This window comes from Rhagoletis zephyria, unplaced genomic scaffold (genome assembly GCF_001687245.7).
Source record: "Rhagoletis zephyria isolate East Lansing unplaced genomic scaffold, Rhagoletis_zephyria_1.1 Rzeph_scaffold_00103, whole genome shotgun sequence".
NCBI lineage: Eukaryota > Metazoa > Arthropoda > Insecta > Diptera > Tephritidae > Rhagoletis > Rhagoletis zephyria.
Window position 1 is genome coordinate 419,148 of NW_016157187.1, and position 23,446 is coordinate 442,593.

The following is a 23,446-nucleotide window of genomic DNA, read 5'->3' on the forward strand; positions in this document are numbered from 1 at the left end:
TGATATTGTCGCTGAAATACAAAAAGCCGTAACTAAGTAAAAATCCAAAATTTCCATTTTGATTGTTTGTGATACATTTCATTGCATTATAAATCCCCACATCATTTTAAGCAATAAAAAATTTTTGTGAGTTACGGCTTTGCGTTTCAGCATTTATATGAGTTAGGGCGAGCCCTAACTGCCAAAATAACGTAAGCGACATTTTTTTCAATATTTTTTTTTTTTTTTTGATGCAGAAAGGCATCGATATATATGTTTGTACAGTTCTGCACATAAAATAAGTTTGGTAATTTTTGTTGAATTCGGTAACTTTTTCCTGTGATTTTGATAAAAAATAAAAAAATTTTGTGGCAACACAGCCGTTGATTGCTTTATATGTATGTATATATGTAAATATTTATGAACAATTTTTTTTATACATATATATTTTTTGTTTATTTACTTTTTTACGCTGCCTCTTAGCATACTGCTTGGTCTTATAGCGTTTGAAAACTTGGAATTCAGTTCGTAATTGCAGTGGTCGCGTACGGTTCGTTTGCAGTAAACTGCTGCCGCAAAAGTTTCGCCTAAAAGCTGATTATTTGCGGTACATATATGTATTTTGTACAGCTTCGACAAATACATACATATTTAGCGTATAAATAAGTGCACGCATCGAAATTTGTAAAAGTAAGCCTTGTCATTTGAATGAATTTTAATGCAATGCGCGCATGAGCTGTGTGCATATAATAATTTATCATTTACGCAACTAAAAATAAAGCTAAAACAAATACAACTTGTAGAATGCAATCAAGTTAGAGTTTTTTTTTGTTGATTTTGTGCACTTATCATCTGGTTGGTTCATAATATCAGCAACGTAAGCCTTGGTGGGTTGAGGGCGAACACACTCTTCATTACCAAGTAGTTTGTATACATTTATCTAATTCACAAGACATTCGATTCTCCCAATGCTGCACTAGAAAATTTGAAAACGTGTTAAATTTGACTGCCTTTTTTGGAGTTTAATGACTTACACATGTACAAATTTGCAATAGAAAATCCATGGGTAAAAACGTTATACCTTTTAAGTGGTAAATAATTTGTGCCGTTAAAGTAATCATTCAATGTCAGATGCATCAAATTTTGCGAATTTTTAACCTTAAATACTTGTTAATATTTTACAAAAAAATATATGCATATCATATATATTTAATAATAATAATAATATTTACTTTGGCGCTTATACTAAGTGCAGTGGCTGCCCTGAGGGTTATAACACCGCCTCCGAATGGCTGCCAGGAGCGACCGCTATCTGTTAGAAAAAACTTTTTCTAATTTAGTTGTTGCTTGGATCAGGGATAAGACCCAGGCCCTACGGACAATTGCATTCGGATTACGTTCTGAAACAGCGCCTCTATACTCCGGGCAACACTATAGTGATTTTATCGAGAGGTACCCTATTCACAAGCGGGTGTTCTCTTACTACTACTTTGGGTCCTTGTCGTCAGAGATCTACTGGTGACTTTGAAGATGAGGGTTGTTGTTTATGCTTATGTTTATATAACGATGAGTTTTAGAGAAAACTTTGTTTTAAACTGTGTTGCTAATAGGCTGTTTCATACTAGAATGGCATAACAATTATTCTCACGATTTCACACTGGATGAAAACTAACAGAACAACAGCAGAATAAAAGGTGTATCCGTATAGGAAGTTTGAATGTATTCGTAACTTTTGCGCTTGAAAATCGCGTAGCACCAGATCTAGCAAAATATCGGTAATCGCTTTTAGTGATAACGTGTTCTTTTCGCTTCTTTTAGGCATCGCCGGTAATGCATAGCAGAATGTTCTACAATATTTTATTAATTTCACTGCTTTGATTCATTACGGGGAATGCAAAGTAGAATGCTTCAATGTAGTCAGCTGAAAAATAGAATGAATACCCAAAAATTCGTTTGTACCGTTACTTTCTGTGGAAAATTCCATCGCATGAAAATCATGTTTTGCTTTGTTTAATTTGCAGTGAAGTTGCAGTCAGTCAATGAAGTGAAGTAAATGAGTGAGGAAGTACAATTTTAAGTTTAATTAAATATGTAGACATTCTACATTAGTTTCTCTGTAAGGCATTCTTTGTTCGCTTCTCTGGATGCTGTTTATTCATGTGGTCTCTCTTCGTTCGAAGGTAATGCTGCGGGTAAAGGCTTACGACCAATAAATGAATAATACGGCAACAAGTGAACTTCCAAGAAAGGCCACTCAGGAATTCTAAATATACAATATCTCCATCTCTTTTAGTAAGACTAGCGCTCTTGAGCACGAGTTGGGAGAGTGTAGAAACTCCTCAGGGCACATGTGGTCTGCTTTTGTACAAATTGTCTTTTAATCCATCCATCGATCGATGAGTGAAAATCTTAGTTTGAAAATGTTAGTTGGCTACGTAGTTAGTGAGATTCTTCTGAAACAGGGAACTCTTACGCCTAAATAAATCATAGCGCTCCTTGCTCGAGGGAATCTAGTCAAACAGGCAATTCTCCTATTAGAATTCACGTGGAAGCGCTCAAACACTCCTCAAGCCTCTACACCAGCCGGCGGGTACGGGACGATAAGTGGAATCATCTAAACATGAACATAAATAACCCGGATATAAGTCTCTTAACATAAAATGTGTGTGACACGAAAGGTGGCTTACTGGAAAAAAGCTTTCCTACATCAATTTTTTTTAACATTTTTCGTTATTTTCATTAATATCCTGTTCACAAATTGTCCATATTACAAGTAATTTTTAGCTAAAGAAAACCCGACTTCAACTCTCATAAAAAAAAAAATATATATCTCATGATCTACTGATCGGATCTTAGTATGGGACCACCTCTGAGACACTACCTTTCCGATGCAAAAAGAATTATCGAAATCGGTTGACGTGGTCCAAAGTTATGCGGTAACATACATAAAAAACAATAAAAAATAACAAAAAAAATATTCCGACGAACTGATAACCTCCTCCTTTTTTGAAAGTCGGTTAAAAATCACAATCGTAGTATAAATGTGAAGCGATTTCTCGATGACGAAATGAATTTTACTTTATAAAGTAGATCTCTTAAAGATAAACATACCGACCCCTAACCGCCAATAAGATGTATGCGACATTTTTTCGAAATTTTATTTTTGATGCAAAAATATTCCTAGAGCATCTAGAATCTAGGTGCTTTTCTGCATTAAAAAAAAAAAAACAAATTAAAAAAATAAATGTCGCTTACCTACTTTTAAAAGATCCTCTTAAGAGTTTGCCACGTAGCCGAGACGTTTTTCCGATTGGAACCCAACCGAAATTTTGAAAAATTCGCGAAAATCATATACATATGTACATATATTATTCCATATTAAAATGAAACTTGTTTACTTGTTCACTTCAGATGCCTAATGCCACATTTTACGCAGAGAGCGTGCCTTTCGAACAAATCGAAAAACTAGCCATCAGCGGCGGCTATTCATCGATCTATGCAATTACAAAGCCCAGCGTTGATATCGTAGGAGATTGGCAGAATCGCTATTGCTCGTTAGCCGATACCTTTCAGCCCGTTTTGGATCGCGTATATAATTTCGAAGTGCGCGAAGATGATGTCTGGATTGTGACTAGCACGAAATGCGGCACCACTTGGGCACAGGAGATGACTTGGCTAATATTGAACAATTTTGATTTTGAAAAGGCGAAATCGGAGGATCTTACTATACGTTCGCCATTTTTGGAGTAAGGAAATAAAAAAATGAAGTAGTCCCTGGCTCAACATTTTCTAATATGTATGTATTTCCTTCTATTCCTATTGCCCTAACAGATTCAATGGTGTAGCACCGAATGTGCCGCATGACACAATTAAGGCTGCCAATCAGTTGCACTCACCGCGTTTAATAAAATCACACCTGCCCGCCTGGCTGTTGCCGAAACAAGTGTGGACCAAGAAGCCAAAGGTAATAGCGAAAAAAATGCAAGAAATAAAAATTACAAACATTTGTCTTCACCCCACTTGCACGCCAGATAATTTACGTCTTCCGCAATCCAAAAGATGCAGCCATCTCATATTTTCATCATTGGCGCGGCATGGTCGGCTACAAAGGCACAAAGGAGGATTTCATGCATTCCTACATTGATGGCTATGTTAACTTCAATCCCTTTTGGCCTCATGTGCTTGACTTTTGGCAGCTGCGCAATCAATCGGAGATCTTCTTCACCAGTTATGAGCGCATGAAGCGTGACTTGGCTGGCGTTATTAAAGATGTGTGCCAATTTTTGGAGCGTGAAGTAAGCGATGAACAACTATTGCAGCTGGTTGACCATCTCTCATTTGATAAAATGAAGGATAATCCTGCTTGCAATCATGTCAAGGAATTTGAAAGTCTGAAAGCGGCTGCGGGGCGGGAGGTGGACGAATTTAGGTAAAAGAGTAAAGTTTTAAAACAAATAAGTATGTAGATTAGGGTGCATCACTGAAAAAAGTTGCGGTTCTTCCACCGGAACTATGAAGTTTATAATATTTTATGAATTCCGCCAAAATATTTCAGAAATAATATTAAGATTTGTACAAACTAGACCGATTTGAAAATACCTCAAAAAAATCTCATTATTTGGGTTCCGTTGATAAAAATTTTGAACATTTTCATGCAAACTTAAAATATTTAAAAAATAATAATTTTATTTAAAAAAATGATTTTTGGGGGTATATTCAAATAGGTCTAGCTCACGTAAATCTTAATACATTTCCGAAATATTTTGGCGGAAATCTTTAAATATAATAATTTGTATATATCCGATGGAAAAACAGCATCGATTTTTTTTTCGATGAAGAGTGATGCACTCTAATGTAGATACAAATTATAGTTGCAGCATTGTTTTATTAATTAATAGTCAAATTTGATTGTTCAATCAACTTCTCTACTATTAAAGCAGATTTGTGCGTCGTGGCATAGTTGGCAGCCATAAGGACGAAATGCCAAAATCAGTTATACAGGAGTTTGAAGACTGGACAGAGGATAATTTGAAGGAGCACAACTTGACAATTGATGATTTTATAAATTATTCAAAATACTGAGTTTAAGTTTTTTTAATTAAGTTTTGTACATAAAATTTTTATAAATAAAAAGTTTTCAAAGAAATATTGGAGTAAGTTCTATTTCTACATTGTTTCTCTAAAGTTCCAGTAGTCGACGTCCATAATAACAAAGCACATAAAGCCATGGTCCTCTTAACCTCTTCTTCTTGTTCTTGTTTGGCGCTGTAACCACCTAAGCAGTTCCGCTCGAGTGGTTTTTATTTTGTGACTATTGAAAATGCCAAATGAAGCCAAACCCTTTCCCACCTGGTCTGTTCATTTCAGAGGGGGCGTTGCTATTCCCTTAGTATATACAGCCCGTAAGTATCGCATTGAATAATTTAAAAGTTTTGTGCGACATGGGTGATTGACTCCGTTTTTTCAAACCGGTTCCAACCGCTTTCTTATTTTTAGGCGGTATTTTTGAAATCTTTTTCGCATATACAATTTTTAGATTTAATTTCTTCATGATTAAATGATCGTATCTAAACGAAACAAGTATGGGACCACCAGTGAGGTACCACCTTTCCTTTGTAAAAATTTTAATTTAAAATTATAGAAATCGGTTAACGTGATTCAATGTTATGCGGTAACATACAGAAAAAATAAATAAAATAAAATATTCCGACAAATTGATAACCTTTTCCTTTTTTGAAGTCGGTTAATAAAAGGAAAACCGCCCAAAAATTGTTCACCGCAGCTTACGAAACTCTGTCTTAAGCCGTGAATCGACTACATGTTTCTTTATTCTGATATATTGCAGGTTCAGGAACTGGTCAGATCCGAAGGGGTTGGGCCGCAAGGAGAGGGATTTTAGACGCTTCTGACTTTGAACATCGAATTCGCATCCCTGCTGAAGTCTAGAAAAAAAGAAGTCTTATGAAGAGATGTGGTGATCTCCGAAATAGCTGCTATGACTTCTACCGCTTAGACTTTGTTGCTTTTTAAATTTTTCCTAATAAACAATCGTGGTACAAAGCTCAATAAAAATATTTAAAAAATAATCTGATTTCAGCTTACTAAACTCTGTCTAAACTCAATGAATGGACTACATATTGTCTTCATTCTCATCTAACGGCAAGCTCAGGAAAAGGCCAGATCCTATGAGTTTGGAAGGGGAAGTAAGATGAGCTGATGTGAGTGGGCATGTGAAGAGGTGGCTAGCGTCGTCGGGGCATCTTATTCAAATTGGACTGCACAGTTTAACCTGCTACAATATTCGGAATGGAATAGTGTCAAAGTACCGCGAGCCTCACGGAGCAACTCGGGCTCATCGTCTGCGATAGATGGTGTTGGTCTCCGGTACTGAAATTTAAAGGGTGTTCATTGATTACCGATGAATGGCTTGTCTATAATAGACTATATTCGTATATTCGGTCTGGTTTAGTGAGTGGGGTATTCTCATTCAGACAATCTGTTCTACAAGCTCGATTTTTTCCCGACAAACTACTGTCGTTTTAGCGATCAACTTTACATGCTGTTGTTTTTCCCGAAGAGGGACTGTTGTTTTAGCGATCGACTCTTTTTAAGATCGGTTAACCCCATTAAATGTGAATTTTTCAAAAAAAAAATTTCTGTTTTACTTGTAATCCAAAATACTTCAACTTATTTTGCCTTATTTATTTTTAAATTAAACCTATACATATTTTTAGCAGTCAGATTATAATTTTTGGCCATGTAACAACAACGCATTTTTTAAATAAAACCGGTTTGGCGGTTTTTTTCTTACTTTAAAAGTGAGAGACCGGTTTTTTTCAAATTGGCATTTTTTAGAATATCTGGAAAACTGGTTTCCGAGGCATTGTTTCTCTTCTTCGTTGGAAGAAGTTTTTACGTGGCGGGTCCCAAACCCAGCGCACAACCCATTGCTGGGACTTGTAAGGTTTCGCAACCAAATACACGTTTGTATAGCTAGCCGCTTGCTCCAACACAGAAACCCGCTGCAACCGCACCTACTGGTAAACAGACGCTGCAGACGTCAGTGAGCCCTTAAACCGAATAAGTCGGTGTGGCCCCACTGAAGCTCCCTCTCTTCCTGCCGTGACCCAAGGCTCCACTTGGATTGGTTACCGTATCTCGCACATGTGTTGCTCACGTTGCCCAGAGTGCGCGAACGAGGACGCAAGAGTCGGGATTGAATATAGCCGTGCAACTGTAACTGCATACCCAGCACAACAACAATACCCCATTGCGCTCCAACTGGTATGGTGAAGAGTGTCAGGAAACTGCAGAGAAAAAAGATTCCGCCTACAGGGCCACGCTGCGATCAGGCGCAACGCGCGCTATGTGAGACCGCTATAGGGATGTGAAGAGGGAAGCGAGACGTATGTGCCGTAATAAGAAGAGGAGGCCAAAATACGTGAGTGTGAAGAACTTGAATTACTGGCCAACAGGAAGAACACCCGAAAATTTTACCTGAGACTTAGGCGACTTACGGAAGGCTTCGAGACCAGGGCGCACTCCTGTAAGAACAACAATGGCGAACTAGTAACCGATGTTCAGAACGTACTTAAATTATGGAAGGAACACTTTTCCACCCCACTGAATGGTAGCGGCACAGAAAGTTGTAGAGAAGAAGAACCCGAGCCCCCAGTCCATGATGACGGAGTTTATGTTCCACCGCCTGACTATGACGAGCTACGAATAGCAATAACGCGGCTGAAAACAACAAAGCTGCTGGAGCTGACAGCCTGCCAGCTGAGCTATTCAAGTACGGTGGCGAGGACTTGATAAGGTGCATGCATCAACTCTTATGCAGAATATGGTCAGATGAACGCATGCCCGACGACTGGAATTTAAGTGTGGAAAAGACCCGCGAGAAAAGGATCGACACTCACCACCTATTTATCGACTATAAAGCCGCTTTCGACAGTACTAAAAGGAGTTGCCTATACGCCGCTATGTCTGAATTTGGCATCCCCCCAAACTGATACGGTTGTGTAAAATGACGTTGAGCAATACCACCATCTCCGTCAGAATTGGGAAAGACCTCTCCGGGCCGTTCGATACCAAACAGGGTTTCAGACAGGGCCACTCCCTTTCATGTGACTTCCTTAATTTTATGTTGGAGAACATAATAAGAGCTGCAGAACTGAACCGCTCAGGAACAATTTACTACAAGAGCGTGCAATTGCAAGCGGATGCCGATGACATCGACATCATCGGAAACAAAAACCGCGAAGTCTGTTCGGCCTTTTACAAGTTGGATAAGGAAGCAAAGCGAATAGGTCTGGTGGTAAACGAGAACAAGACGAAGTATCTCCTGTCATCAAACAAACAGTCAGCACAGCAGCGCCTTGGCACCCACGTCTCTGTTGGCAGTTATAATTCCGCATTAACACCGATAATAATGTCAGCATGGAAATCCAATGCAGAATCACTCTTGTCAACAAGTGCTACTTTGGACTGAGTAGGCAAGTGAGAAGTATAGTCTCCTCTCGTCGTAAAAACCACATGGGAGGTAGCATAGATGCAGGCAGTCCGTTGAGATTGCAGCTTTGCGACGTCGAACCTTTCCCATATAGCCAAAGCGTATCTTGGCTGCAACTAATCGCTGAGCTCCGAGTCAATTTTTCGTCGTCTAATCTTACTTACCTCTCGATAAATCCATTTATGACAAATCCGAGTTCTAAAACTACCATATTTTAGGCGCCGCAGTCCGTAGTCTGATGCTTCGGCGGTATGGCTTAATTTTCTGACGGCGGGACCAAATATTTCTTCCTTTTCCATCTTGGCTCTGAAATTGTCTAGCTCAATTTTTATATCTCTCGTAGATGCACTTCTAGCGCTCAGAAAAGATGTCTTCGGATACCTCGCTTTGATGCGGATTGTGGGGATATGTTCGGCCACCAAATTTCCGCTACTTTACGTCGCAAGACTCCAGGAGTATTTTGACTTGCCCGTCCATCGCATTCAGATGGCTGCGATGTCTGCGAGTCGGCCTTAGTCTTCCATAGAACATTTCCCCAAGAGCCACTTTCTCCTTTAAGAGTCCATCATTAGTCCTTTAAACGTCTTTTGAGATCATCTTAAAAAGAAGTGGCTCTCATCTGAGTCATTAATTTCCTTTTTATTGGGGTTACTTTTTACATTTCGGGTCCTAGTCACAGAGAACAATCAGAAAACTGCGATAACTTTTAAAGTAGCCCACTAAAGCGCCCTCCCCCTCTGTCGTGACCCAAGGCTCTACGTGGGTCGTGCAAACGCGTACACGATAGTAAGAAAAAAAGATTAAGTAGTGAAGCAACGGTAGTTGCATACTCAGAAGCCACACTATATGCTGCATTGGTATACTTCATGTATGCCATTATTTTCTTAATTCCTACAGGGCTAATATGCAAAACTTGGCTGATTTTTCTGTAGCAGCGCTTTTAGCGCAAAGCTCCAGTTTGATGTTAAAAAGCTCTTAAGTTAACAGAAAGTTGATAGCATTATTTTCACATATCAAAACACCAGAACTTTCTGGTAACATGCTATACCTACATATGTATATACACTCTGAAAAATTTTTGTTTAAATTTGCGCATATTAAGATAGGTAACCAGTTTCCTCTCTTAATGAATGCAAATTTAAACACTGCTTGCTTACTTTTACTTATCATATGTGTGGCTTAAAACAAATTTCTAATTTGTTTTTTGAGTTTTAAACATTTATTGTTCACATTTTCACAGTTTAACATAAAATGTTTAAAATTTCCTCTAAAATATTTTCGTTTAAATTTACGCATATAAAGAGAGGTAACCAGTTTCCTCTCCTATTGTGTGCAAAATTAAACAAGGTCTGTTTACTTTTACATATCAAATTTGTCACGTAGCGCACACAAGGGGTGGTTTTGGGCTAAATTTATTATGATATAAGAAATTTTGAAAGAAAAAATTTTCTTTTCCATATCTTGTGTGACATTTTGTTAGAATTTTTCTTTTTTTCTTGAGAGCTCTTTAAAGTTTAACTGCGAATGAAAACATTGTCCTAAAAATATGCAATGCATACTCACTTACTGTTGCCTTTTACACTTTACAGCCTAAAAAAGTTTACCACTGATATGTACTTAATAAGCATTCGAAGATTTAATTTGCTAACTTCGAATTCGTTCCACCAAAATGAGCTACATGATAAAAATACAAGTTCAGTTAAATTTTCGTTATTCGAATTATTAAAAAATGAGAAACCAGAAATCGACGAAAATTAATAAAGAAGTGTAAAAATTTCGTGAAATTATTTAATTTATTTATCTTAAAATTCTTTTGTAAAATTTTGTATTACTTTTGAAAGTTGAGTGCATCTTTAACCGTTAATTTTTTCATGATTTAATGATCGGATCTAAACCAAATTACGAGACGACCCTTAAGGTACCACCTTTCCGGTAAAAAAAATAATTATTGGAATCGGTTCACGCGGTGCAAAGTTATGCGGTGCAATAAATAAAAGAAGTAAAAATACTCCGCAGAATTGATAACCTCCCCTTTTTTGAAGCCGGTTGAAAATGTCTGAGTTCTTTGTAAATTTTATGTAAATAAAATGCAATTGATGATACTTTAAAAAGTTTATTTATTAATTACATACTGTAAATAAAACTTTCATAAATGTATTTTAAAGAGCGAATTTTCAGTATTTGCTGATGATGTATAGTTAGAAGTATAAACCCTTCCCCCCCAAAAATATATTCCTGCGTGCGCCCCTGGGACTTAGTATTTATTATTTGTAAAAAATATATTTTTACTTTCCAAATGTTTCTAATTTTAAACATTTCATGTGTATATTTTAAACAACTCATGTTCAAAATCAAATCTTGAACATCCTGTGCGTATACTTGAACAGATTCTGGTTGAAAAATAAACACTTTTCAGTAGTAGTTTTACATGCACTTTTTAGAGTGTACATTAGCATGCGCCACGAAAAATTTGCTTGCGTCTTCAAAATATATTGTCTCAACTCGGTGGCGTTAATATTAAAAAAAAATATCCCTACAAATCGCGTTCCCCATCATAAAACTTTTAGCTGGAATTATTTCGAAACTAACTAAATATAATAATAATAAAAAATAATAAAATAATTAATAAAAGACCTACAAAACCTTTAATTTTTTCATATATTTTATTCACAATGCGGCATTAACATTAAGCAAAAGCAATTCATTTAAGCTCAGTTTATAATGTTCGAGATTACGTTGTATCCAAGCATCCATTTTGCCTATAACATCCGCAGATAATTCGTCTTTATAGCCACCTGCCTGGCCGCGACGTATAAAGCTGTGAAATTAAAGTAGATATGTAATAGTTAATTCTTTTCTAAAAATTTTTCTTCTAAGCCTACTTGTGATCTTCATGTTTATTTTTATATTTGGCACGCAATTGTTCAAACTCCCAACAATGATTCACTTTGGGGTTCTCTGCAAAAAAAAATAATATAGTACGGGGAAGTTTTTGCTAAAGAATGTTATTTTAAAAATTGTGACTTTATTAAACAAAAATTAGACATATGTATGTATGTACATTGGGGTAGTCCTTAAAATCAAATTACTGATTTTTTTTCAGTCTCACCCCCCAATCAGTAACACCACATTAACTTTTTTTCATCTAATACCCAGAATCGATGCTACCATAGTCGAAGATATAACATATAAATTTTGGTCCCAATTGGAGTCAGTTAAGGCGTTTCGCAAAGGGGTCAAAGGCCAGAAGGATCTATGGAGACTCAAAAAATATATAATATTATAAATATTTTTTTTTAATACTTAAAATACTACTAAAGTCGAATATATCACATACACATTTTGGTTCCGATTCTGAACTTTGCCCCTCTGCGACACGCCTTAACCGACTCCAATCGGGACCAAAATTTATACGTCATATTTTCGACTGTAGTTGCATCGACGTAGGGGTTGAGGCTTACGAAATCGGATGTAAAAATTTGCTCTCTGCATTTAATGACCACCCTAATTTACATATGTGGTTATTTTCTACCTTTACTCACTTTTCATTTCCTCGAATGACAAATGTTGCAACATTTGCTCCATTTGTTCTTCGCTTATATTTTTGCCTAGAAACTTGCAAATCTCTTCTATAACCGTTCGCAAATCCTCTTTCATGCACTCAAAACTAGTGTAGTATATCCAAGGTTCATTCCGCAATTCATAAAATTCAGTTACATGCTCAAAATCATCAGTTGGAACCGTTTTATCTTCCTCGGTGTATTCTAGGGTAAATTTCTCCAGCGTACTATCCATATTGACGCCAAGGCTGCGTAAGTGATAGAAACAAGAAACAATATAGTCTTTTGGATTGCGATAAACATAAACGACCTATAAAGGAAAAGAAAATAAGAATTCCTATTTGGTTATAAGAAGCATTAAAAAGTAAGAATACTCTACCTTAGGTTTTTTGTTCCACAGTTGTTGGGGTAGCAGCGGCAATGGCATGTGTGTTTTTATAAGACGCGGTGATTTAAGCGCTTCCACTGGTGCAAGAGCGTGATTTAAGTCGTGGTGTAAGATATAATCAAATCTGTTAAAATAAATGTTTTTATACAAAGGGTGCATATATACATACTATATTTTTATATATCCATATATTGAGCTGCATGTTTTTAAAATTACTACTTGACTTTAAAATGCATTTAGCTTGAAGTAATACAAAGTCAGTATGTTTCTTTTACAGATGACTTTTCATGCTGAAATAGGTAATTGCCCACAGTTAGATGATTTTACAACTACACTCTAAAATTTTTTTTGTTTAAATTTGCGCATATTAAGATAGATCACCAGTTTCCTCTCTTTATTAATGCAAATTTACACACCGGGTTAATTAAATTTGAACTGCCTGTTTACTTTTACTTATCATATGTGTGGCGTAAAATACATTTCTAACTTGTTTGTTGAATTCTAAACATTTATTGTTCAAAACTTCACGCTTTACACATAAAATGTTTAAAATTTGCCCTAAAAAAATTTTGTTTAAATTTACGCATATAAAGAAAGGTAACCAGTTGCATCTCCTAATGTGAGCAAATTTACACAGCGTGTAATAAAATTAAACACTAACTTGACGTTTACTTACCAAATTTGTCGCATAGAGCAAAATTATACATAAAATGTTTAAAATTGGATAAGTGCGAGCACTTAATGTTTACTATTAGTAAAAAGTGTATATTTACTTTCACATTTTTTGCAACTTTTAAACAATTCATGTGTATATATTCAAAATCAAATCTTGAACATCTTGTGTGTATATTTACACAGATTCTGGTTGAAAAATAGACACTTTTCAGTAGTAGTTTTACATGCACTTCCTATAGTGTAATATTGAAATATTTGCAAAGATATGTATCAAAAGTGTAAGCATTTGGTTTATCTCAATGAGGCTGCTAGGTGATTATACATCAGTTTAAAGTTAGTTGCTGCATAAGTAGAAATAAACTAATTTTTCTGAGGTAATTGGTTGAGCTACGCCGTAACTTTTTTATAAACAAAATTAACAAAATACAAATTTTTATTCCCAAAAAACCTGACAACCCTCATCGAAAACATTTTCGGACTAAAGTTCTCAAAAATATGTGCATACCTTTCGTTTGATATCCATATTGCGATTCTTTAGTTAAATTTTGTAGAATTGAAAATAAGTGGCAGCCTTACACTAATATCCTAAGGGATAACACGTAGTATACTGGCAAAGCATTGTTTAAGAGCCTTCTTTTAGTGCTCATTAATAGTAATATTGTACCTTTATTTTCTACAAAAAAAACTAAACCAATAGGCAATTCAAAATAAGTGGCAACCGTGTTCCAAAATATTTCTGAATCGGGGATTTTTAAAATCCTTCCACTGGATACCAATATTATGGTGTTTTATTTAAATTGTAACTAATTTCGAGTAGGTGGCAACCTTATATGAATATCCTCAGGGATAATACTTATTTAAATATCCTTAAAATGCAAAGCCTTATCTGTATAAAAAATTTCATAAAAAGCGTTTTTTATTTAATTATCACAAGCAAATAGCTAAGCCATGGTCAAATAAAACCAAATTAGCCCCTTTCCTATGTTAGACTAATTTTGAGAATTGAATATTTAAAAAATATTCAAGATCAAGTCTTTTTGATCGTTTTTTTTTGTGCGAGTGTCTACTTCATGATATTAACGCACACGATTTACTTAGAGCAGCGATGGGCAGAGAGATCTTTTACTCTGCACGCATCTACACCAAATGTATAGAAAACTTAAGAGAGCTTTGCCCGCGGGCATGGTGGTGCCCATCACCGACTTAGAAACTTCGAAATTCTCAGTTCATATGCAGTGTTTATCTCTGCGGGCGATGAGGCATGGTGGGAGATAACTATTTATCGCATTGGCCTACTTTGTAGTAAGCAGACATGCATGCAATTTTGATACAAATATTTTGAAAACTTTTAATCTATATACATATGAGTAGTCCACTTGCAAACAGCGTTATGTGATTTTATAATAGTAAGCCATAAATTTAAAAAAAAAACGTCTAGAACAACAAGTAACATCCAAATTATATATTTATTTTTATTATCTGAAAATTTGGATAAATAAGAGCCTAATAACATTATAAATCAAAACCGCAGTGTGGTAGTTTTTGCAAATTTTACATACAGGGTGTCCCAGAAGTAATGTGCCAAACTTTAGGGGAAGGTAGGTGGGAGGGGGGGTGAGCTCACTGATAAACAAAAAAATTTCAGGTAAAAGTGTCACCGTTTTTGAAATATTTACATTTTTTCGAATTTAAAAAAATCGTGCCTTTTCATGTGTTTTCTTTAACTGCAACTACAAACCGGGCAATACTTAGGTCATTTTTTATGTAAAATACTTCCAGATAGTTGCCTCTCCATACTCAAATGCAATGTAGTTAAAATATATTAAGGAACCATCATAAAATTAGGACTATTTTGGGATTTTTAAGTTTTTGATATTTTCTTCCCCAACTTTGACTATCTCGGGTGAAAAAAAATGTACTGAGCTATAACTTTACATTACACAAAAAAATTGCTCATTTCATAAAGATTTCAGAAAGGTGCCACACTTACTGTGCTTAAGTGCACATTTAAGATACCTAACCCAAAATGCGCATCAAAAGCATTATTTTTAACATTTATAAGGAAACTGCTCCGATAGATGCATTCAACATACCTGCACATTGGCGATACCTGCCTTAAAAATTGTGCGACTAGTATCAATTATCAATGAAAGTATTACGTTTACCTGCACTGGCCCTACATTACCTAATTTTATTTATTTTGCTCATCTCGCAGAACAGCGAAAATGGCTATCAACTTATGTAGTTATATAGATAATTAGATAACATTCGGTAAAAATTTCGCTTGCAGAAATTTCTACATGGTAAGAGCTCCGCCAATATTTGGTTTAATAGGGATTCGGATACCTTCCTCATTGAAGTAGTAAAGAAAATTCGCTTAAGTGCCTTTTTCGGTTACGTGCACAAGTTTTTCGTGCAAAGAAGGATGTGCAGCTAAGCAAAATATACTGTATTGCATTTGAGTATGGAGAGGCAACTATGTATCTGGAAGTATTTTACATAAAAAATTACCTAAGTATTGCCCGGTTTGTAGTTGCAGTTAAAGAAAACACATGAAAAGGCACGATTTTTTTTGAAATTCGAAAAAATGTAAATATTTCAAAAACGGTGACACTTTTACCTGAAAATTTTTTGTTTATGAGACTGTGAAAGGGGGCGGCAAATCCCAAAGGCGTGGAATATTTTACCAGTTATAACTTCCGAACCGTAAGTCACATAAACATGACATTTGGTACGCAGGCATATCTATGGTAGGTGCTTATAGTAAGGTAGCACTCAACACAGGCTTGCAATTTTTTATCAGCCATAACTTCGGAACCACAAGTCACATGACCCCTTTAATTCCTTCCGGCGTGGGGTGAAACCCGCGGGTAAAAGCTAGTCTATATAATAAAAAAGAAAAAATTTTCGTATGTTGGCGATGCCTGACCAAACGGCTGAACCGATTTCAATTCTGTAAAAAGTACTTTTTTGGACCTTCTGTGTGGAAGGTTTTTCGATTTAAAAAAATTTGAAACTTTTTGTTGCTGTTGCCGAAAAATGAAGAATGCTGAGACGTTACGATTTCATAATTTTATAGAGTTTTCTGTACATTAAATGTCACTAAACCAGTGACCGCCAAACACTTTCCTGGGAAACGAACTATATTCGGCCTTTCACATCAGTGATGCCAGACATTCTCTGTTAAATATCCCACGGAAATGGGGAAAAAATCCCTCAATTACCCACATCTTGAAAATTTATCCCACAAAATTCCCAACGAATTTAAACATATACATGTTTCAGTAGTAAAGAAGTAAAATTCATATAAAATAATAATAATAGTTTGGCGCTTACACATATGTGCTTTTCCTCCAATTTGTGGCGGTCCCCTTGATGTTGTCACACAAAGGGGAGGGACCTACAGTTTTACGCCGACTCCGAATGGCGAGTGTATTTTTATGAGAAGCTGTTTTTCATGGCAGGAATACACTCGGAGGTTTGCCATTGCCTGTCGAGGGCCGACCGCTGTTAAGAAAAAACCCCTTTTTCTGCATTTTTTTCACTCATTCATTTTTTCCCTTTCATTTTTTTGCTCACTCACTAAGGGCCTAAAAGAATTTTTTGGTGACTTTAAAATTGAAGCACATTCATGTGCTATTTAACATTTCATCAGATAATTTGTTCCGCTTTTTACATGAAACACCAGTTACAACTGAAAAGATTCTTTCTTACTCAGTGCTTGAATTGGTTAACGTAAGAAAATTTTCGAAATTGTCCTTGTACTTTTTAACAATTATATACCATTTCACTCCACATCACATCTTCAGAACGATTAATTACGTAAGAATGTCGAATATTCTTGAATTTTGATCAATTATGCAACAATAACTGCGTCAAAAGAAAATCCCTTGTTTATATGAAGTGTCCCTTTTTTCCCTTTAAATAATTTTTGATGCAAAATATCCCTCAAATAGGGAAATTACCCACAATCTGGCATCACTGTTTCACATGTACACAATCGGCTTCTTACACGTACACAATCCGAACGTCAACAGAAAGAGTAGCAGAGCAACAAATTTTATTTAGTTGCATGCCAACAATAGGCGAAGCAGGTTGATGACGCATGTCCGTGCATTACCACCAACACATTCTCATTTTTTATTTCATAACTAATACATTCTCATTTTAAGACTTCTCTTTTTGGCGGACACTGCACTAAACTACTAAACTGCTAGCCCGATTTGGTTCATATTTGGAATATATGTGAGTACCTTGAAGGGAAATATTTCGACTAAAAATTTAGTCGGTAGGTGGCACTGGTGTCCGGATTTTTCTAAAAACTGCATTTAGTTGTAGATTTGGCTCATATTTAGAACATTTGTTAGCCAATTGAAAAGGAGTATTTAGACTAAAAAATTACACGAAGGGTGCGCTGGGGTAGGAATATTCCTAACGTTCTTATACAGTAGGAGAATGATGGATATCTACACATATACATATGTACGTCACAATAAAATGTTGAAACCCCTTTTTTGAGGTCACCAATATATCTCTGAAACTTTGCACGGATGGATGAATTGTAAATACCTTACTTACGGAGAAAGCTGGAAGCTATTGGAAAAGGGGGCGTGGCACCTCCCATACATACTGAACATCTCCTAACGCTTTTCTCTAGAACCGCTTACGCCAACGTCCTGAAATTTGACACAGCTACATATGTTATCAGCAGGGAACGGATTTTTAGGACCTAAAAACCTATAAAAAAGGCAAAATAAAATAACAAAAAAATGCAAAAAAAGGCAAAACAAAATAGCGAAAAAGGCAGGAAAAGGCACTAGGTATTGCAAAAAAAGCAAAATAAGGCACTAAAACAGACAGAAAATACGAAGAACAATCAAAAAATACATTTATTTTAGAAATATTTATATTACAAGTAAAAAGAGAAAAACTATGACTAGTTTCATTATATGACAAATTTGTACTTTGAATCTTTGACTATTTTATCCTTTCGAGTTTCTAACTCATAGAACTTTAATCTGTATAGTTGTAGTAACAATGAACCACAAGATGCATTTTGAAGTTTTCTGGCACCATTTTCATTCGATTTTCGCGAAGAAAAGCCTTGAATGTACTAAATGTGCGCTCGACGTGAGTTAATACAAGTGGCGCCCAATTTGAATATGGAAAATTCAAAACTTTCATATTATCAGGAATAAGGGCCTTTTCCTCGCCCTTTACAATTTTATCCACACATCTTATTGTCTCCAAACCTACGTTAGCTGAGAAAACGGCTTTGAATTTTTCCAACACCAATTTGGCAAAAGGTCCCTGCTCTTCTATAAGCCGCATGGGCATATGTATATTTTTTAATCTTAAAAAAAAGGTTTAAAGGTAGAAAAAGTAAAAAAAGGTATTTGATCTTAAAAAAGGAAGATATTTGATCTTAAAAAAGGCAAAAAGGGCAAATATTTTAAAAAAGGCAACATCAAATGTGTATACCCTGCAAACCATTTTATCAGAGTATTCTGAATCGTAAAGAAATTTTAAAGAATTCGGAAAGATCCCATCCGATTTTTTGGAGAAATTTCTAAAATGAAATAAATTACGCACACTTCCATTCTTTTCCGAAATTTCGGAAGAAAATCGGTAAAGAAATGAAAATAATGTTGCTATGTGAAGAATTTCTTGCAGACTTTTTTCAAAATTTTCTTTATTTTTCGTACAGAAATTTCTTTACGAGTTCGTGTCAACCACTTCATATAATTTTCTTTGAAGATTCGGAAAAAAATCGTTACAGAAATCAGATACTCCTAAAGATTTCGTTAAAATTTCGGGAACTTTGGTTTGCAGGGTATATGGAATCAAGGAAATCTAAATCGTGGACATTCTTAATCGAATATACTCTATCTCTTTAGCAGAAAAAAGGCAATTTCCTTAAAAGCCGTTCCCTGATATCAGTGCGAAAAGTGGCAGATATAGGAAAAGGGGGCGGGGCACCTCTCATAACGCCCTAAATTTGAAAAAGCCACATATGTTATCAATAACTTACTTTCAGAGAAAAGTGGCAGGTATTGGAAAAGGGGGCGTGGCATCTCCCATACAAACTGAAATTCTTATATCTTCTTATGTCCTGAAATTTAAAACAGCTATATATGTTATTAATGCGATGCTCACGATGGAGAGTGGCAGGTATTGGAAAAGGGGGCGTGGTACCTCCCATACAAACTGAACTTTTCATAACGCTTATCCCTGGAACTGTTTAAGCTAGCGTCTTGAAATTTGACACAGCTATGTACATATGTTGTCAATAACGAACTTGCTGCCTTCGTTAGCGTAGAGCCATCGCAGGAGATCTGTCAGTTTCATGCCAGGCGAAATGTTCATCGCAGAGATATTTTGGTACTTGGGCATGTCATCGCACAAGATTTCATTTCAAAAAGTGCTTACGACGCATAACGAAAATTACTGTATTCGCAAAAATAACATACTCCACGTTGTTTTGAGCATATATATAATAGAAAAACACAACTTTATCAAAATCTAAAGCTCAAAAAAGCTCTGAAGCTATCTTTTTAACAGTTCACCCTTGCGATGAACGGTCTACACAAGCGAATCATCGCCAGAGATCCATCGCAAAACATGAACAATCGCTAATGGGGACAGCAAGTTACGTCTAAAAGTGGTAGTTATTGGAAAGGCTGCACCTATACATATATGTACATATACATAGATAAGCAAGCATTACTGGGAACCATTTTCTCCTAGATTTCTAATTCGCATTGGATGATTGTTTCTTTCTTTTTAATTTTTGGGAAAGGGTAAAATTTTTTGTGGAAATTTTTAAGATTTTTTTTAATTTTGCACAAAGTATGAAATTTAAATTTTTATGACTTTCGTTATTCGGACTGAACTTAAAAACCACTGGATAGAGTTCAGTCAAATTGTCGGAGTTTATACCGTTCACATATGGTCCTATTATAGACTAACTACTAGAAAACTCGCTTGGTGGCACTGGAGTTGGGTCATTTATAAGGGTCGTATTTCATGACCGATTTCGTTCAAATTCGCAATGTAAGCCACCTGTATGATGAATTCGTTTGCAAGAAATGGACCTGCTGGGTGGCGGTGGAGGCGATATATTTAGAAAATCCTTATTTTTAAATCAACCTGGTTGAAATTTATAATAATCATTTCATGATAAACCCCATAGGTGTGGCCTCCCTTGGCCCTAAAAGTGGCTTCCAAGAAGGAACACGGTTGGTATATCAATGGCTTCATTTGAACGATATTCAAGAGATCACACGACTCATTTAGCCAATGTACGGGAAAGCTTTTCATTCTGAGGGGCTGCGAGGATTCTTGGCCCTCTTATAACAGAAAACGTTCATCTGTTCTCTTAGGCTTCCTTATAAGGACTTTTATTGGCTTCCGCATCGGACCAGTGTTGTAGTTGCAAGATCAAAGGGGATTATACACGCTTGGCAGAGATCTCACAGGTGGAACAAAAGACCATCGCCAAAGCTCATAACATTGAAAGGGATTAGTATTCCATATGGCATCAAAGAGCTACTATCTTTGGCCTTTTTTACTGTACAGACCGTTTTTTATTTTAAATGCTATTTTTGCATTGGTCCACGCAAAAGTTCTTATTAGGCGCCGCGTTTTAATTTTAGATTAAATTCGATAACCACTCCCAAAAAATTTATTTTTAGACTAATAGAATTATAGGGAACATTTTAAAAACATTTTAATTGCATTTAAGAGAAGTGAGTATTATTCAGTATTTTTACAGCATCGGTGTTTCTTTGGGTAAAATTTAAATATATTTTTTTACTGTTCTATATAGGATTGGGCAGGTTGATAATATAGCGATGAAAAAGTGGCAAATGAACTACCTTCTTTTTTGTATCATGGCCGTAACAGTATAACATCAGAACTGTATGAACGAAATATTGTTCATTTCTTTCATTTTCTTAAATTTTCATTTTATTAAGTTTCATTTTATTTTATATTTGGCTATTTCTTGTTTTGCTTTATTTTATTTAAGCATGTAATTTTGATTTATATTATTTTGTTTTTTAGTGAAAAAAATTAACTAACAAAACATAAATGTATTAATATAAATCTATTAATAGCTGTGTTTTTTTGCACGCATATACATCTACGCTGAACGTGTAAAGAAAAACAATCATCGAAAATTTCCATTTCAAAACAAGTAATTTTGATTTTATCGACAACTATTTATAAGGGCATATAAAGTTTGTCACTTAGAGCTCCATACCATTTTTAAGCGCAGATACGTATGGGTGTACAAAAAAAAAACACGCCTAATATAAATCTAAACCAAGCCATTTGATGGTTTAGTGAGCAATTTTCCAAAAAGCATACCAAACCTGTTTGACATGCAGACAACATACAAATAAATAGCTCCAAACCGCACTCTTACTTTCCCATTATTGTTTATTATTTATACCAGTGTTGCCAAGTTTTTAATTTGAAAAAGCACTAAAACCCAAAAACACATCGCGTTTTTCTCGAAAAAAGCACCAAATTTCTATTGGAGTATTTAAAGGACTTTGTATGCATAAAAAATTCTATTGCAGGGATGTTAAATCAAATTAGTAAGAATCAATGTTTCGTGCTCGACGGTCGAATTTGTTCTGTTTCCTATAAATTCAAATATTTTCGTCCAAGCGACGTTAATAGAGAAGACACCAAGCACTAAACTCAAAAATTTTTGCGTTTTGAATAAAGAAACGCACTAAATTTAATGCGAAAAGCGCCAAGTTGGCAACAGTGTGTATGAGTGTTATTAATTGATTTCCCCTCTCTTACTCCAAAAACGGCGTTCTCACTTCCAAATGCTCATTGCGTGCCGTCTCAAAGTCAAAATCATTCAACACCAACCACAACAATTCTTGCATCCAAGTTGTGCCACATTTTGGCAGCGTCACCAGCCAAACATCATCGTCTTTCACCTCCATATCGTGCACCTTATCAACGAAGGCTTGACCGCTATTTTCAAATAGCTTTCGCTTGGTCCAGTCTTTGTTCAACAAATTAGTGGGATAGCTTTTAGCGTGCACGGGAACTTCTTCCATTTCGAAAATAGTGAAAAACAAAATAATTACTGTGAAACTAGGCAATATCTACTCTCGAACACAGTTGAAGTACTACTATTGAAATTTATTGTATATTTTTGTTGTGAAGCCCATCGAATCCATTTGTGCATTCTTACATACATACATATGTACTTATTATTGTTATCAAAATTCGCAAATATATGCGTGGATTGTGTACAAATAAAATGTACGCATTAGGGTGAGTTTATTTTGAAGCTGATATTACATACTCTTTGGCATAGCTGTGATAGAATAGGGTAATACTTAAACTCGTAAAATATAAGTTATCTGCAATGGTGTACAAAGTCAGCGCAATACTTTTAGGCTTTTTAGAACATGACTACGTCGAAGTTTTCATCGTATGCGTGGGAAATTTTTTTGGATGCATGGCTGCGCGATGATTAAACTGTTAAACAATTTTAAACACCCTAATGTTTTGATGCTGGTTTTGTTTTTATGAAAAAAAAACTCTAACCTATAGAGATTTTCTTTGTTTGTTAACTGCTAACTATGATAATACTTAAGTAGATTCTTACATAGCAAAGACTACATACTTATGTTTACAATTATACCAGATCACGTAAGGAGCACAGTAGCCATTTGTAATCGTATTAAGGAAAAAAGTATACCGATTTCACATTAGCTTAAATCCTCTTCATATACATATATTCGCCATTGACAATATGTGTACACATAAGGTAAAGTACAATGTAACACCACAATATGATTTATTAAAGAATTTGAAAAATATAAATCACTAGCAGACCCGGGGAACTTCGGCCCGTCCAGAATCAAATCTTTTATTGAAACACTTCGATCCAACATTTTCATCAACTATTCACGTTCACGATTTATCTGCTAATATTATGGTTTGGTGATTGTCGGGAAGGCATATTTCCATGGCCATCTTAAATAACCTAAGGGAAGTGTTATGTCCGAGAAGAAACTCTTTCAATTATTCAATGATGTATCGTTTCAAGTCACGGTTTATCAAACAACGTAACTAATTTGAAGATCTTTTTCCCCTACACTCCCTGACGGCAACAATGGTCCGCTTCGATGGTGAATTTGTCCTTGAAACTGTATAGTGTAGTTGGTGGCGATTTCAAAAAGGCTGAGTATCATTGGTCTACAGAAGTCCAATATATATAGACTTATTCAGACGGAATAACGTAAATGTCTTGTCAAGGACAGCAATGGTTCTGGTAGTTGATTTAACTGAGGTCAT

At 35.6% G+C, this 23,446-nt stretch overlaps 2 protein-coding genes across 4 annotated transcripts; one reads left to right on the forward strand and one right to left on the reverse strand.

The window, feature by feature from the left end:
• The first annotated feature begins 465 nt into the window (after nt 1-465).
• On the forward strand, nt 466-5,125 carry St1 (Sulfotransferase 1). 3 transcript variants are annotated; one of them, XM_017633175.1, is made up of 5 exons: nt 466-669; nt 3,391-3,725; nt 3,811-3,943; nt 4,011-4,408; nt 4,920-5,125. In XM_017633175.1, exons 2-5 carry the CDS (start codon nt 3,391-3,393, stop codon nt 5,059-5,061), a joined length of 1,008 nt encoding a protein of 335 aa, XP_017488664.1. In that variant the 5' UTR covers nt 466-669; the 3' UTR covers nt 5,062-5,125. The 3 variants fall into 3 exon arrangements, with proteins under 3 accessions (XP_017488664.1, XP_017488647.1, XP_017488656.1); XM_017633158.1 differs by having other exon boundaries at nt 4,917-5,117; XM_017633167.1 differs by having other exon boundaries at nt 497-586; nt 4,917-5,117.
• Nucleotides 5,126-11,130: 6,005 nt separating this feature from the next.
• On the reverse strand, nt 11,131-22,269 carry LOC108376919 (amine sulfotransferase-like). The gene is made up of 5 exons (XM_017633185.1): nt 21,932-22,269; nt 12,431-12,563; nt 12,034-12,361; nt 11,374-11,449; nt 11,131-11,309 (listed from the first exon to the last, which is right to left on the reverse strand). The coding sequence occupies exons 1-5, from the start codon at nt 22,195-22,197 to the stop codon at nt 11,159-11,161; spliced, it is 954 nt and encodes a 317-aa protein (XP_017488674.1). The 5' UTR covers nt 22,198-22,269; the 3' UTR covers nt 11,131-11,158.
• Between the last annotated feature and the right edge of the window lie 1,177 nt (nt 22,270-23,446).